This window comes from Oenanthe melanoleuca, chromosome 13 (genome assembly GCF_029582105.1).
Source record: "Oenanthe melanoleuca isolate GR-GAL-2019-014 chromosome 13, OMel1.0, whole genome shotgun sequence".
Classification (NCBI taxonomy): domain Eukaryota; kingdom Metazoa; phylum Chordata; class Aves; order Passeriformes; family Muscicapidae; genus Oenanthe; species Oenanthe melanoleuca.
Window position 1 is genome coordinate 7,651,753 of NC_079347.1, and position 17,011 is coordinate 7,668,763.

General features: G+C 42.9%; 1 protein-coding gene across 4 annotated transcripts in view; it reads right to left on the reverse strand.

Annotated features, from left to right (window-relative positions):
• Positions 1–17,011, reverse strand: part of SGCD (sarcoglycan delta) — a 304,125-nt gene that overhangs the window by 109,918 nt on the left and 177,196 nt on the right. For all 4 annotated transcript variants that reach the window (XM_056502479.1, XM_056502478.1, XM_056502477.1 and 1 more), the window contains one exon: positions 13,056–13,241. In XM_056502479.1, the coding sequence (XP_056358454.1) occupies positions 13,056–13,241 (186 nt within the window). The remainder of the gene's footprint in view (positions 1–13,055; positions 13,242–17,011) is intronic.

The following is a 17,011-nucleotide window of genomic DNA, read 5'->3' on the forward strand; positions in this document are numbered from 1 at the left end:
GTCACTCAAGTGAATCTGTGTCCCTCACCTGAGGTGCTCAGTTTGGCTAACCTTAAAACAAAATGCCCTTTAATTGTATATCACTTTAGCCCTAAAACACTTAATCATTAACAATTTAGAGCCAAAAGGAATTTAAGTGAGTTAGACATCCTGTAATAGGCCTTTTGACTAGGGCCATTAGGAACATTTTGGTTCAGTTCAGCCATAATTTATCATCCTGAATGGAATTTACCTGAAAGGCAAGCAGTGCCTTCAGCTCTTGGAGCTATTCTCCTAAAAAAAAAAAAAAAAATAGAGAGAAAAGAAAAAAAGAGAAAAAAAATCCATTCAGCTTTTATGATTTCCTAAATATCTTAAGGTTATGAATACCAGATAGCTTCCAGCTAGGCATTTACTGTGTCTGTAATAGCCAAAACCCATCCAAAATCTCCTGAGGCTAAATACTGAGGAGAGAGAGAAAAAAAGCAATCATTTTATATTCCAGTGCCTGGTAGGAGAAACCTGCTGAAAGAAGGTTAAAGCAGTGTAGAGTGGTTTACCTCACCAGTTAATTATCACAGCTTGGGCAGCTCCTCACCCAACAGGGCACCCACAAAAAGCAGCAGAGCTACCCTGGGACTCTGCAGAGCATCCCCTGGCACCAAAGCACTCCTGGATAGTGATGGTAAATTAAGAAACAGGCACAGCTCAGCTATTAAACAGCAACAGGGCCATAAAATAAGACATTTCAGCAACTATATGTGATTTTTAGGCTGGTGTCAACTTCCAGTGATGCTCCAGTTATTCTGTGGAATAGAAAGTCTGACAGCCTCTATAAACATGGCTCATTTTTATATGGGAAATGTATAAAAATGCTGATGCATTATACTGTTGTATATAAACATGAAAAATAGCAAAGGTAAGCCAGAAAAGGTTTAAGTCCTTCAGAATTTAATAGAAAAAATATCCAACCATCTTTCTGAGTGATTACAGAAAATTACATCCCTATCAAAGAACTGTGAAAGATAACAGAAAGCTGCTGGGATGGACATGTTCTCTGCTTAATTTAGTAGATTTTGAATGTCATTTCTACTGAACTCTAGTCACTTCATTATTCTTAAGTTTTAAAGATTTTTTTTTTTCCTATATAGACAAGTATGGAAAGGATATGAAATACCTGAAATACTCCTCCAGATACCAGAATATAAAAATAACATATTCTCACCTTACACTGCTAATACTGACATGCATTGCTTCTCCCTCCTACCCACAATTTAAAAAAAAGGCATGGCACCAGATTTCTCTAACACAAGGCATGGACCACCCTCTCACTTCAGCTGCAGGAATGTGGGTACAGCTGGGCTGGCAAGCCTCAGCACAGGAAAAAGACTGTATTGAACAGAGAGGTCCATTCCTTTGATTATAACATGAGGATGTTGAATGCCTGGCTTGGCATGGCTGTGAATGACTTCTACTGGAACTAAGGTCAAGAAAGATGGGAACTTATTAAAAAGAAATACATCAGAGGAAGGGAATATGCACACTCTGAGACTGCCACCGACTGCAGGTTTAAAAATATCCAATTCACTCATTAAAACTCAATGGAGACACCTCTGATTGAACTCCTCATGCACAGAATAGAAATGGAGGGGCAGAAAAACAGTGTTTGAGCCTTCAGTAATGAAGACAACATCACATCCATCAAGGTCATCTGTCCCTCATCCCCATGGCACAGACTCAACTGGCTACTGCCACATGGCTGCAGAAAGTGCAGGCAACTCTCTGCTCCCACTTCCCATCTTCTGAAAGGATTTTCACAGGGAGCTGGCAGCTTTGGTAAGCAATTAGTGTCTATTACTAAGACACTTTGCAGGGTTTCCAGAAGCCAGAAGGAGCCACGCTGGGAGATCTGCTTTCTGCCCTAAATTTAGCAGTGTAAGAAATGAAAGGCGAGTGCCAGATTTCAGTGGGATTTCCCAGGGTGAAATGCAGTGCACACATGGCTCATTAGAGACCTCTAAAACAGAAACAGGAGCTGCAGATTGCACCAGTGTGTTCCCTTCCCAGTGCTGCTGCTGAGAACATTCTGGATGGATGGTGGATCTCATCATCTCCCCAGGCTGGCTCTCAGTGAGCACCTCAGCCAGAGCAGCACCAGCAGCAGGGAGAACTGTCACTGAGCAGAGGCTTCAGCCATTTCAATTCACATTTCTTACTGCTTCAAGAACAGGAAAACATGCAGTAAGGAAAAGGAAAGAGAAATGAACACAACTGATTAGTTTACTCTCATTTACAGGGGTGTAATTGTTCATCATTTCCAGGTTCCTATTCCATGTTTCCAAAACTGCAAGCCTGTTTCTGCACGACTTCAGAGCATGAATTTCTATTTTTTTCCAGCTATTTCTGCCTGTAGAGCTCTCTTGGGTCCTTGTATGTGTTCTGAACTGCATAAATCCTCACAGTATCTATGTATTTGTCTTAAACTGACAAACTTTGCAGGTGAGTGAAACCCATTCAACATGTCACCCTGCAGATTATTACCAACCCAGAGCAACAGTCTCTTTTGTTGCCTATGAGGGGGAAAAAATAATTCCAAAAATCCTCCTAACCAGGACAGAATCTCCTTGCATTTGCCCAGATACTGTCCATATTTCAAAGTTTAAATCCCAGTCCTTTGCATTTGCCCTCTGGAGCTCTATGCTGCCAGTCTGTTCTTCTCTCACTTGTAACTTTGCAACCTCAACTTGATGCCACCCATTTACATCCCTGTAAGAGAAGAACCAACTCATGCAACCATTGACTGGCCACTCCATGTTTGTTTAGCATAGTTTACAGGCAAAACTGGAATTAACTACCTTCCCTCCCCAGGTTCTGACCCCACCAACAGCACAGATTCCTGCCCTCAGGTTGAAAGCTGCTCCCTTAGGCAGATTGCTCCTGTAGGGAAATCTCTCAGTGTCATTTTGGTGAGTGCAAATTTGTTATGAGCTGTTCTGGCTGGCAGCTGGGAGGATGGGAAGTGACCACAGTGGTGCTCCTGTGGGAAGGGAGCCAAGGATGCCCCACTGGCCTCAGCCTTCCTCTACAGAGAACTGTTATTTTAGCCCTGAATATGTAAAAGCTCTTTATTCTCAGCTCAATATAAAAAGGACTGACAAGGCAAACTGTTCTGCACAAAAGCTTCCTAATAGAAGAAAGGTGTAATGGCAGTAAATGTAGCTCCACTGGGAAGAAGAAAAGAATTACACACACCAGCTTTCTAACATCCAGCCTGCTTCTTGGGCAGTGCACAAGGCTGAATCCTTTATCACACTAACAAAGACAAATATCTTTGGTCAATAAGAAACTTCAAATAAAGATGAAATTTGCCTTTCAATCTATACCTGCTGGTGAACTGAGTTGTTCTCCCTGTTAGACAAAGCAGTTTTCTGTAAATTCACCTGGTATTTCCACATCAGCTGCTCAGGCTGAATCTCCTCCCCTTCACAAGGCTCAAGGCTTTGCTGCAAGCCTCCCATCAGTCTCTGCTGGTGATATCTCCCTGTAAATAAGTGCTCGATTCAGAAGTGGATTGTGTGCACAAATATTTAACTAGCAGGAATTCCCTTTCTACTATACAGAGAAAATGAAGATGATAAAAGGCACTTGATGTCCTCGTTTCCTAGAACAAAATTATCTAATGTCTTGTTTTGAAAGATTAATATTTGTTGTCAGAAACAATACCACCCTGTTAAATAATCTGAATCCAAATCAGCACCTACACATGTCTATATGACTTGCACCTACACAAAATACAAGGACTCTGCATAAAAAAATTAGAACTTTTTTTTTCTTATTCTTAAAATGAAGAGGTGCACTTTTTAAAACACTTTTCTTGGTAAGAAGTTAACAGAGGCAGGTCACAAATGTTTTCAGGGGTTTACCTGCAGCTGCAACTTAAAAAAAAATGAGAAACAACGATGCTCCCATTTCTGACAATTCACCCACAACCATCTCAGAGGCCACTCTAAAAGATTTTAGTCCATCTAGAGATTTTTATGTGCTTCAGTGTAAATCAAAGAGAACCTTAGGGATAATAAAGAGGAGAAATCAGATGCACATTCCTGCTGACTTGTGTGACACCAGGCATTAATGAACAAGGTGAGAACACAGGAAAGCAGAGCACTCTCACGTTTCTCAACTTTGGTATCTTCAGTGGAAAGAATAAACAGCAGAAAATGGCCATGTCACTGAGCCAAAAAGGTTTAGCCAATAATAAGCAAAATACCACTGGAAGTAAAAAAAGCCTGTACAGAACCAGACACCACCAGCAGCACTTAGGCAGAAGGTGTGCACCTGCACCTCTGCATCTGTCAGCACAGCAGCTCAGGAATATGGGCTGTGCCTGGGATTCCTCATAAGCACACCACAAACCAGCCTTTGCAGTAATGAAACTTTAATTTTAGCTGGTTAACCCACACTGAAGAATCATTTGTAAGGACCCTCAATCACCTTAATTGCACAAGGATAAAATAATTTTCAGGGACCCTATGCGTGGGAGTGAACTTTTCAGGTTTGAGGGCATGTTTTTTTTTTTCCTTTTCTTGTGGTGGGATGGAAACTCAAGGCACTTCAATTAGAAGCAATTACTGGAGATGTAGAGGCTTCTCTGAGGTTAAGCTGCCCTTCATTTTCCCAAGAGAAGCCTTTAATTAAACGCAAATAATCGCAGATTTCATATAGCAAATTGCCATAATTTCTCTGTTAGTTACTGGATCTCATTTAAACAGGAAAGAGGTGGGCAGTAGCACTGGGTGGACACAAAATAATGAGAACTCAAGAAGTTAAGGCTGAATTACCTGTGTGAATCTATTCCTCTCCTCTTGTTCTGGCTGCAGCCACATCATTTCAGTGCTAACAGGCTGTCCTTCATGCCAGTGCACTGGAGTGCAGTCCCTCAGAAACAGGCCTAAATACAAATAATTACCTCAGTCCATCTTGCTGTTGGCCATGGCAGCAGAGGCAGGATGGGTTAAGGGAAGATGCAATTGAAGTGGAAATGGCCAGAACTAAAACTCAAGCTATGATGAATTCAAGTGATATATTCCAGCTCATCTCCACTGCAGAGCTCTGGAAGAACAGGCACAGGAAATGGCAGGATGTATTTTAAATGCATCTATCAAATGAGGCATGGGAGGGGAGAAGAGCTAACACAGGGATATTTCCCCTGACTGAGAGACAGACTCAGTCATCACAGCAGAAGACACTTGCAAAAGGTAAATAAAGTAAATGCACAACTGTGGGAAGAACAGGGCATTTCTCTTTTTCCTTTTTGTTTAGCCAGACACAAGCTCATCCCACTGAACAGGCAGGACCCAGCCTCACCCCAAGCACAGGAAGATTTCTGCTCCTCAGTACTGCACACTTTCCTCAGCCAGTTACAGCTCTGAGAGAAAGCCACCTCCCTTCCCTTTCCATGAATTATGTCCAACAGCAGGGGCCCAGAACACCAAGAAACATTTTTGAAAAGCTGATGGCTTTGCAGTGCCAGAACAAGAGGAAGGAGGAATGGAGGCTACTCCAGGCAGCACCTCAGCCATGCAGAACAGGTCCTTCAGAGGAACTGGATTTTTGTTCCAGCAGTGCCTGCTGGGTTTTGAAAGCCTGGAAGACCATTGCTCTCTGCTGTGCAGAGACTTCAGGAGGGATGTGTTGGGAAGCTTAGAAAGAAAAAAAGAGCTCAAGAAGAAGAGAAGCAGCAGCAGAAAACTGACTCTATGGCTCAGCACAGCACGTCATTTTTGTGTGCATTCCCAAATTATATCATTTCTCCCCCTGCACTGTGAGAATATGGGGAAGATCAGGTTGTAATCTATTCAGAGGACTAACTGATTATCGACACTTTAGCACTGAGCTTGTTTTTGTTCTTTTGCACATTTATAATAATACCTTTTACATGTTCTCTAAGAGACAAATCTCTCTCTGCTTCAGAACTGCTGGTCTGAAGATCTTTTGTTGGCACTGAGATGAATGCTAATATGAAATATCTTATTTCTTAGATGAAAGAGAAGCTGAGAACAATCTCCTCTGGGGGGAGGTGGCAGGAGGGAGGATCTGGGATCAAGAGTTTCTGACTCATCCCCTGCACAGCCCACCCATGCCCTCCTTGCTGTTCCATCTCACACTGAGCAGCTCCTCCTGGGCTGTTAACCCTTCCCAGCCTGCTCCCCCCAGCAGGCAGGGCCCTCTCTGCCCACAGGCAGAAATGCCTGGAAATGAAGGGTTATTCCAGAAACCAAATGCTCAGCCTCCCACTGCAGCCCACCCAAATCCCTGCCACTCTCCTCCCTTCCCTATTTGTATCCCTCTGTTCTTGGAGACATCAAACAGAGCCATAATGTATTTTTAATGCAATCAGGTATTTTTCTGCTGTGGATATACACCAGACCAGTTACTGAGTCTCAGCATGGCCCATGCAGCAAGTTTGGCAGATGATGGTTTGCCTGCACACGTGCACTGAACTGCAGGAGGGAGGAGATGGGTATTGCTGAGTTTCCTCCAAATCAGAAGTACTAATAGCCAAGGGATGTGTCCTGGAGTACCTGGATGTCAGGGCTAAATTATCTGGTGCCAGGAAAACAGCACCAATCAAAAAGTTTCTCTGCTGTGGGGGACATTCATAACATCTTTCACTCCTGGTGAGCAGTAAGTACAGAATTTATGCAGCAGTTGATACACCAATAAATAAGACTTCTTTGTTCTGCCTCTGAAAAATGCACTAACTAAATATGTTTGAGGTATTTGTTTCTCCTGCATGCATAGCTCTGTTCAGATGACTTGAGTATGAACAGTGGCTCAGAAACATCTGAGAACTGAGAGCTGGAATCCTGCCCAGCAAGATGGAAGCACAGTCACATAAACCTCAGTTCCTTGTGAAACCAACACAAAATATTTGAGGGGAAAGGGCCATCTGCCACCCTAATACTCTGTATACCACTGCCTTGAGCAGTTGTCAAAGAAAAAACCCAGAGTTACCCAAGTGATTGCAGTGCAGCTTGGGTTAGTGGCACAAGACTCACTATTTCACTATTCCTTTTGCTCCCACAGCATAATCTGTCAGCATATCCAATGCCTCTAAAAACTCAATGGTTCAGCAGAGAGTAGAGGCAGAGAGGTAAAAATATGGGGACCTTTCATCACTTTTCAGTAACAAGGATAAAGAAAGCCTTATGTGCTTGTACTGGCTGAGAAAATGTGGCTATCAGGATAATAAAAATGAAATATTATGAGAGACTTATGTTTCAAAGGTGTAACACTAGAAGAAACTGATGCACTTTAAATCAACCAGTCACCACTACCAAATCCTTGATGCCCTGGAGGATGTAGCAATGAAAGGGTCAAACTTTCAATAGCTTCACACAATATCCTATTTAAACGGACTATATTATTCTAAACTCCAAATGAGTGAAGACAAAAAGTACTATATGTATCTTTAAAAAATATAAGTAATCCCAGTTGATTTTATGCAGAAACAAAAACGCCCCAGGAATGAAATTTGGATCTCTAAAAGAGTAAAGAAAAACATTGCACATTTTATTCTCAACCTAGAGGAAAGAAATTAGAAGTTACTGTAAATAAAACTGCAAATAAAAAGCATTATGGTGAAGAGCTTGATCCACTGATGTCAGTGCCAAGATTCCTGCTAAATTCCAGCCAGGAAGGATTTCACCCATAGGAACTTCTTCACTTAATAGTACAATCACTCACAGCACTGCTGGTGTTGTCAGGCCACTACAAGATTAACATCTTTATATCAGAAGATGCAGTCCATGTGAATGAGGAAAGGAGGGAAATACACAAAGCTCTTGGGTCGTGCAGGCAGTCTCAGAACAATTACCTGTTCTACAGAAAGAGCAACATGAATTAGGATGGGAAAGTGCACAATTTTGTAATGTGTGTGTGTGCAAGGGAGAGAGGGAGAGAGAAAGAACTTCACTCTTTCCTTAGTAAGGATATAGTAATGTTAATTCTAACTCCAGCCAATTTTAGCTGACTGATTAGAACTGCACCACAAAGTAGGAGCTGAAAAGCTGATCAGAGTTCCTTCCCATGTTGGCCTTACCATTGCACCTAAAAGAGACCCCAGAGAAATCATAAAAAGGGAACATAAACAGCACTGTCATTTTCTTCTGAGCCAATCTCTGATTTAAGAAAAAAAAATTAGAACAAAGTCTAGTCCTTTAAATCATTAATAGAAGAATCCTGCCAGCTAGGGCAATGAGCTTTCCTAACTCTAATCCATCTTTACTGCTGTGTTATTACCCCACTGTTTTCCTGTAATTGAAATGTGGCAGGTAGTTTACACACAAGAGGGAGTAATTGTATTGGAAATAACTGTTCATAACCAAATTTTAAAAGCTCATTTTTTCCTAGCAACTTTTAATAAAGAAAGCAAGATAATAATGATATTTAGCATTTGTGCCATCCACAGCAGCATTTTGTCTCTTTAAATTGCCAACATTTCATCCAATGTTGCTAAAACAGACCCCTTCAGCTATGAATGCAGCCTAAGGCAAAAAAATGGCTAAAAAACTGAACAATTGAAGTAATTTTTTCCTGTTCAATTAAAACAATAAAATATGACTGAACTTCATGCTAAAGGGTGCAAACCTTGTGTTGTTATGGAAGGAGAACCCAGAGGTGGCAGGTGCAGTGTCAGGGACCCCAGGCTGAGCCTGACTGGGCCAGGAGGGGAAGATCCCCCTCTGCTGCAGAATATTTTATTTACAAAACTAATCTGAAGCCTTTACTTTGGATGATTCTCAAAAAACAGTTCTCCAGGAATTTCAAGCCTTGCAGAATTTTTGGGGAAAATCTTATTATTTTCTATTTATTACAGCTTAAAGTCTAGTAGAACCTGCCAGTATATATGACTACATATGCAAACAGCTCCTGTCCCAAAAAAATACAATTCATAACAAGCAAACAGGGGCTGTGGATAGAAACAGCAGGGAAGAGCAAGGGAAAAGCAAAAAGTCCTCTATGGTTTGATGGGCAGACAAGCAGGTGGATGTTTGACATTTAAATAAAGCCACAACAGGACACAGTCTTCATCTCTCCTGGTTAAAGCTCTGCCTGCTGCCTAACAGACTCTAAAGGGGTACTAATGGATAGTGCTTCAGACTCCCAACACCATTTAAAATAAAGGCATTGTGTGCTACCCTTGTGGAGAGAGGTCAATGCACTGTCACTGCCCATTATCAGAGCTTTGCACTGCTGAAAGGAAGGATATTGGTTTGCTGTGTTTATGTAAGCACATCTTTTCTTGTAATATTCAGAAACTAATATAACAAGAAGCTTTTAAAAAAATGTTTTAAGCTCACTAGTAATAGTTGAAATTGAGATCCCCAGCACATCATTGGTGTGCAGCATAAAATATGAATGTGCTAATGTGCACAGTCACGAGCAGTGCTGCTGCTCAAGAGCTGCATCACTGGCTGCTAATGCAGGTGGGCATAATGCAGGAAGAGGCAGGCTGGTAAGAGCTCTCATTCCAGCTTCATAATTCAGGTGGGACCTACAAACTCTTGCAGGGGCTGTGCCCACCTCAGCCAAGCTCTGTGCAGCTCCAGGTTGAGCCACAGCTGGACATCATGACCACCACAGCTGGAGGTTTAGACTGCCACAGCTGGAGGTTTAGACTGCCACAGCTGGAGGCTGAGCCCTCTGCCACACTGATGAGTGCAGGATGCAGCCCTGGCCTGCGTGGGACCTGCAGGCTGAGTGGTTCAGTCACACACACACCCCACAGGCATTAACATCACTTCTCCAAACCCAGCATGTGCCAGCCACAGACTTCCTACCAGGCTTGTCCAAGATCTGAATGAAGCAGGGCACTCTGTGCCCATAAATTAGCAGAAAGTTGAGTGCTGGGTGGTGGTTTCTACCTCAATTAGGTTAGGCCACCTTCAGGGTACATTTGGGTTTCAACCAAATTGGTGGCTTTGGTCTAGATTCAGTCTGTGGTTTGGCTTAAAAATCCAAGCAAGGTTCAGAGGGAGAACCTGCCCATAACTTCCTGCAGCCCCAGAGCAGCTCAGCCCTGCTGGAAATGAACACAGCAAATGCACCTGGCTGTGGGAACCAGCTGTGGGACAGGCACATGACATCTGAGGTCCCCTCCAGTCTGTTCTTCATACAGCCTGTGCTGGATATCAAACAGTACATGAAAAATGAATGATTGTGCCAGAGGACAGAGCAGACAGTGACCAGCTGTCCCCACAGGTGTGACACTGCTCTGACAGCCCTGTGTAAGAGGCAACAGCCACACATACATTTGTTTCAGTCTCGAACATTAAAATAAAAGCAAAACCTAGAATAAATCAGGGATATTTGCTTGTTAAAAGCCACTGATTGGAAGCTTATGGCTTGATTCCACAGGAGCTGTCTCCTGAAGCACAACCCAGGAGGGCAGGCAGAAGGCAGAGGAAGGGAGGTCAGGGCTGGACAAGGGAGCAGAGTGGATGGACACTGCTGCAGCAAGAATGAGGAGGTGCTTTTGTATCCTGAGACTGTCTTGCTTCATCTCCTTCCCCCTTTTCCACTCTCCACTCCCCACCATCAGCATTTAAAACACCCCTGAGTTTTCCTGAGCAGGTTTGCTGTGCTCATTAAAATACTGTGAGCACTTATTGGCTATAATGAGCATCATTAAACTCTGGTAAGTGCCAGGACTGTTCTGTGGAGTTGAACAGACTCAGGTTCTGGAAGGAGAGGTCAGGGGTGGGAAGATGCTAGAAATACTACATTTTCCAGAAGAACAGAAACACAAACCTTCCCCTCCTTTCTTCTCTGCAAGCACTGGGCTAACTCAGACCTGCTAAGCAGCAGCTATTGCTTACTGACTACTCAGATCACTCCTCTGCCCCACAAGGACTCTCAGCTTCTCTTATCAGAACAGCAACAAATTAAAGATTTTCCCATATTTGCATCTGCTCATTTGATAATTTTCCTACCTCTGTTATTTAGAGATAAAAGTCTGCCTCTAAAAACTCACTTAGCCCAGTGTTTTTCTCAGCCTCAGGGAATGGTGCAGGAGGGATTGCAGAGCAGGATCCAAAGCAGCTGGCGAGGCTGCAGGAGCAGCAGGAGATCAGGAGATGAATGGGGCATACTGGGGCATTTTACATGCCCAGCTCTTATGTTTATTTCCAACTGGCTGTGCCAGAAACACTCACCCTGACTAGTGTGGCCATGCCTACAACCATAAAGCTGCTCCCACTTCAGGGGAGCACCACCTGTGTTTTTATCACCAAATGCTGTTCATCATCCACCAGCATTAGTAGATATGAATTAACTAAGCCACACACAAATATACTTTACCCTGGAATAATCCCCAGTAATCTGAAGGCAAGTAAGGACACAGAATCAGACAAGAAACTGAAGATCAGTGCATGCCCCCAAAGGCCAGTCTGTATCTAGTGGGGGGACAGAGCTGCTGGAAATGGGAGGTTTGTGCACACATCCCTTGGAGGTGGCACTCGAGCACCTGGTCTGCAAAATGCAGTGCATCATGAGAGGGCAGGGATGGAGGAAGGGCACAGATGTCCACCTGACTTCCCAAGCAGCCTGCAGAGCTGACTGACCACCACCAATTAGCAAAAATACCTGGGACTGAAGTTATGAGAAAGAAATAAAGCTGTATTCCTGGGAAGTGATCATTCAAAATCATTTTACTCTGTTCTCAGGTTGATACTCACACCACTGCCTGTATGATGAAAGATCAACTCCTCCATTACCTCAGAGATTCCTATTTCTCAACCATTAAACTACAGACCATACTTCAGCATGAAATGGATATCAAAATGGCATCAATTTCACAAGATTAAACAACTGGTCTGGCTAAGCATTAATTGCTCCACTTTGGCCACTCTCTGCCTGCTCACAGGAGCTTTTTGTGGATTACAGCTTTATAATTGCTTGCTCCCTATGCACACATGCACTGCAATCTTCTGCACACCTTGACAGCAACCTGGTTAGAGAAAATGAACACTGCATTTCCCCTGACACAGCATTTTATCTGCTGGGTACAGGAATCCAGAGATTGTTTATTCAACTTCTCATGGCCTATTAATGACATAATGTTGGCCACAGCTGTTTGGGACTGCACAAGACAGAAAAAAGAGGAAGAAATGCCAAAAAGACTTCAAACACCTTGCTCATATCAGAGCCTGGCTGGGAAGGTGCTTGGAAGCTGTCTGGGGATGTGTAGCTTTACAGCTCACTCAGAAAGTAAAACCAAGATTAAAGCCTCAGACTTGGCTTCTCCTGAAGACTCAAGCAATCTTAAAATGAATAATCTCATCTGAACAAGGAGGCAATGACTACTTTGAAGAAGAGGTGACTGATAACTTCATTTTCACTTTGCCTGGTCAAATTATTTAGTGAAAAACAAGGATCTGCCATATAGAAAAGCTCACAAACCTTGGAAGTGGAAAGCTAACCCTGGCCAGGGAGTCTGTGCAGTAAAGGAGAGCAGCTCCAGGACTGATGTGCACCAAGCACAGCAATACAAGGATAAGAACATGCTCCACCTAAGTACCACAGCCACAGAGATACCCTGTAAATTTTATTTTATTTCATGAAGCTTCCAGAACTACATCATTACAGAACACAATTTTTTCCTATGAAAGAAAACAAATCAAGAATCTTGTTTTTCTGGTAATGGAGAAAAGCAGAAAAATCCGAGACAGGCTCAAACCCAACATCCAAGTTCAAAATAACCAATTTCATTAATTTTAAAACATTTATATAATTGAAAATTGGGGATGGGTGGTGCATATTGTTTACATAAATACAGGTATATATACATATACAGCAGATAAGAGGAACATGACTTGCAGTGCTGAGCTGATTCCTCAGCTTGGCAATATCCAGCAGAAAGAGAGGATCATTGTGTTAATTTGTTCCTCTCTATAAAAGGACTGTCCATGGCATGAAACACCCCATTATTGAAGCTGTGTCTGAAGTCATGCTCAGAAAAAAGACCAGCACCCTCCCTCATCTTCCCCAGACCTTCCAGGGTAACCCCTACTTACAATTGTGAAGTTCATAACCTTCAGAATCCAGATGGTCATAGCAAGGTTCACCAGGATTAAAATCATTAGGAGCAGCACAAAGAAATAGAGGCACCTCTTCCTCCAGCCATAAATGCCCACTTTGTATACCTGGGGTCCTTCCGAGGCGTGCATGGTGCTCCGGTGCGGGTACTGTTCCTGAGGCATCTGAAATGCACAAAGACACAGCCACTGTGCTCAGAAAGAGAAAGCCACTGAGTTCTGCTGCTCTCTGTCTCTTGGAGGGTTTGGGGTTTTTTCAGAGTTTACCAGCTGGGCAGCAGCAATTTGGATACCTTGGTTATTTTTCCTTCTGCTTGCGCAGTAATGGACCAAAAGGGGATCTGGTGTGTTAAATGTGCATGAATGTACTTGGAAATACACTTAACTGTATAAAGGTGTCCTATGGAAATCACTCTGGAGTGACTCTGTTCACTGCCCCAGGTTTTGCAAGGCAGGCACTCCAGGGCCTCTAAGGATCCTGAGGGGAAAATTTTGCATGTGTTTGGTAAAAGCAGTGAGTTCAGCACTTTGTTTGGAAGATGCAATATGACTTCTCAGAGGTTTCATTATAAAAAAAATCATCTCAAGTAAAATCATTCCTTCCAACAAAAAAGGCAAAGGGGAAGTTTTTGCCTTTCCCCTTCCTACATCCTAATTCTTGCTAAAATAGTAAAGCAGGAGCAAGGTTCTCAACTGCCACATCCCTAAAAAATTATCCCAAATCAAATGTGCTGGGTGGGTGAACATGTTTGGACAATAGGGGGGAAGGGAGGGAAAGGAAGAAGGGGAAAGGAAAGGAAGGGAAAGGGAAAGGGAAAGGGAAAGGGAAAGGGAAAGGGAAAGGGAAAGGGAAAGGGAAAGGGAAAGGGATTCATGTTCTCACCCTCCATATTCAGGCTGAGGAAAGCCACTTTTGCAGGCTTCCCCAGGGATCATTTCTTATGTTTTCAGCTTATTTTGATGCTCAGACTGAGATCATCTCTAGTAGCACAGAGTTGGCTGAATGTTTTGCATTTTAGACTCTAGGCAGATAAGAAGCCACCAAACACGTTCTTGCACTATGGATTCAACACCACGAGTGTGTTCCTCAGGGTTGCTGGCACTGATGTTTGTATGCAGGGAATTACAAAATTTACATCCCAGGAGGGAAGAGTGCGAGCTCCCCTGTGGGAGTGTGATCTGCAAGTCTGGAATGAGGCAGCTTTAGGAATGAGATGCTGCTCAGGGAGGGGAGCTGGGACACCAACAAACACACAGAGCAAAGCAGATCTTTTTCCACTGCCACAACCATGCCAATCCTACAAACCTGAACAACACTAAATTACAGAGTTTCCACTACCTGGGGGAAATTATAACTGCAACTACTGTACAGTCAAGGGTTTTATTGACTAATATTTTAACAGGGTATCCTGGAGAGTACATATTAAATGTAGCCTCTCCCTTGGAGAAAAATGAATAAATTGCATTGCAAACCATGGAAGAGGTTTGACCAAAGAGAAACAATATGAAATACCCAGCTAAAAATACTCCTTTATTGCAAAACTTGTTTATTCACTATATCTCTTTGCTGCTCTCACTGCTTTTTTTTTCTTTACTTGCAATTTCTAAGATGGAGAAAATAGCATATCCAGCTGGGGCAAAACTTTATAAACATCAAAAGAATTTATAGCAACAGAACACAACCACAAAGAGCGACTTGCATTCATACAGTAGCCTGGTTTTGAGAATTTCTCTAGTTCTGATAAAATATTTAACTCACAGCTGCCCTAACAGAGATAGAGCAACTCAAGTACTACAACTGCAAGACTTAGTAATACAGTATAAATTCATAACAAGAAAATAACATGGCAGTTGTAGATATCATATTCTCTCTATACAAACTCTCACACAGCCACACTTAAGCAATATTTGGTTTTTAGCTAGTGCTCCCCCCAAACTGTAAATACTATCAAAAAATTGCTCATGTCTGTAGTTCTTCAGGGAGAAAAGACAGGATGATGGACACAGAGTGCTGAGGTGTGTTAAACAAATGAGCAGAATAAGAAAGTCTGCAAGGCTGCTACCTATGGAACCAGCTGTATCCACTATCAATAATCTGTACTGTGTGGGAAGGAGAAGCATGCTAGTCATAATTTACATTTTGGCAAGTTTTCCTGACTCAAACATTAAAAAGAATTAAGGCACTGGACAGAAAAAGTACTGCTTTGAAAGAATATCCAGTGGCTGCACTTGCTGGTGACACCTCCCTCCTTTCAATTACTGAACTGAGATTTCAGCCTGCTGCAGCTTAATAGGATTTTTCATTTCTTCTTCAGGAAAATATTAGGAATCAACACTTAATTCTGTAACAGTGGAGAAAAAATAATACTGAAACAAATACAGAAATTGGAAAAGAAGCATGCCTGCCAAAGATCAAACTTTAAAGTGTCTGCTTGACCTGGGAGGTCTTAAAGACACCTGCACCTCACTGGATCAACACCACTGCATGAACAATCCTACCTACAACAGAAAAAAATGCAGCAGACAAATCTTTCCAATTTATCCAGAGACAATATGACTGTGACTACAAAAATATAGCCTGGAATGTGGGTATTTCACCAAGGAGTTCTTGGTTCTGCACAAAAAAAAAAAAATAGTAAGTTTTGCACAAAAGCTGTACTCTGAGTCCTTATATATACCAACAAACAGAGCCTGAGACAAAATCCAGTGCACTTAGAAAAGCTATTCATCCTTTTGCTTTAGCATACCTTAGAGATATGGCCCATGACAAGAAAGATTTATTTGTTTTTTTAAGACCACTGGAAGAGCCCTGTCACCCTGTCTGCTCACAGAGTGCTTCTGCAAAGAACCTTCAGCACTTCCCTTCAGCCCAGCTGAAACCAGGCTCAGCTGAAAGGCACCAGCAGGAAACTGGCTCTGAGCTCCCCAAATCCACACCAGTCCCCACCAGTTAGGGCAAATCATTGCTGCTTCCACCAAGTCCTTCTCGGCAGTAAGTTCCTCACGCAGGGTGTGCAGCCCTCATTAACAATTCCTCAGGCAGAACAGTGTTTTACATGCACAGGGATGAATTAACACCTTTCCCACACAGACACTGGCACTGAAACCCTCCTGGCCACGCTGCCTTTGCAGGCTCAGGGAGAGCCATGAGTAGGGTGAGGCATTACATAAGGAATCAATAATGCTTCTCTGCCGTGGGGGTTTCTTTGATCAGCACTTGAAGGATGTATGTTTAGTAACAGAACAATTTCAAGAGGTGCAATCTGGGAAAGCAGCTTCTGTCTTATGGGGCCTCTTGAAATCTGCTGCTGGAAATGTCCTGGAGCTCATGGAGTCAGCTCAGTGCAGCAGGAACACCCCAAGCCTTGCACAGCCAACACAGCACCTCCCCTCCAGCCTGCCTGCCTACAGCTGAGGTGGAACAGCCTCATCAGAAAAACCAGGAGCACCTGACCCCAGGCTGACCCAAAGCACAGTGATGGGAACATGTTCCCAGAGATGAGAAAGGGGCTCAAATTCCCTCAGGTCCTGCACCTACATCTCCCACATCTGCCCTCTCTTTGTGTCCATATCACCAACATCCTCTTCTCTTTCTCTTTGTTTTCTGAAACAAAAACCTTTTCTTTTGGGCTGAAATGAGGGGGAAAAAAAAGACCTAAAAACCTTCAGAGGTGCTGTCTGCCGTATCACTGGAAGGCATTGTACTTGTATTCACTAGCTGTAAATGCTCTGCAGATTCATCCTCTTTAATTTCTCTGGCTTTTAAGTGCACAGTATCCACTGGGTTCAAAAGAACAGACATTTCTGGAGCGTGACTGAGAACAAAACCTGGTGTGAAGAAGAGTGTTTTGAGCCATCTATCAACAAGACATTTTGAGTCTTTGCTCCCCATAAAACTCTCTCAAGTTTGACACCCCCAGGTCCATTAATCCACC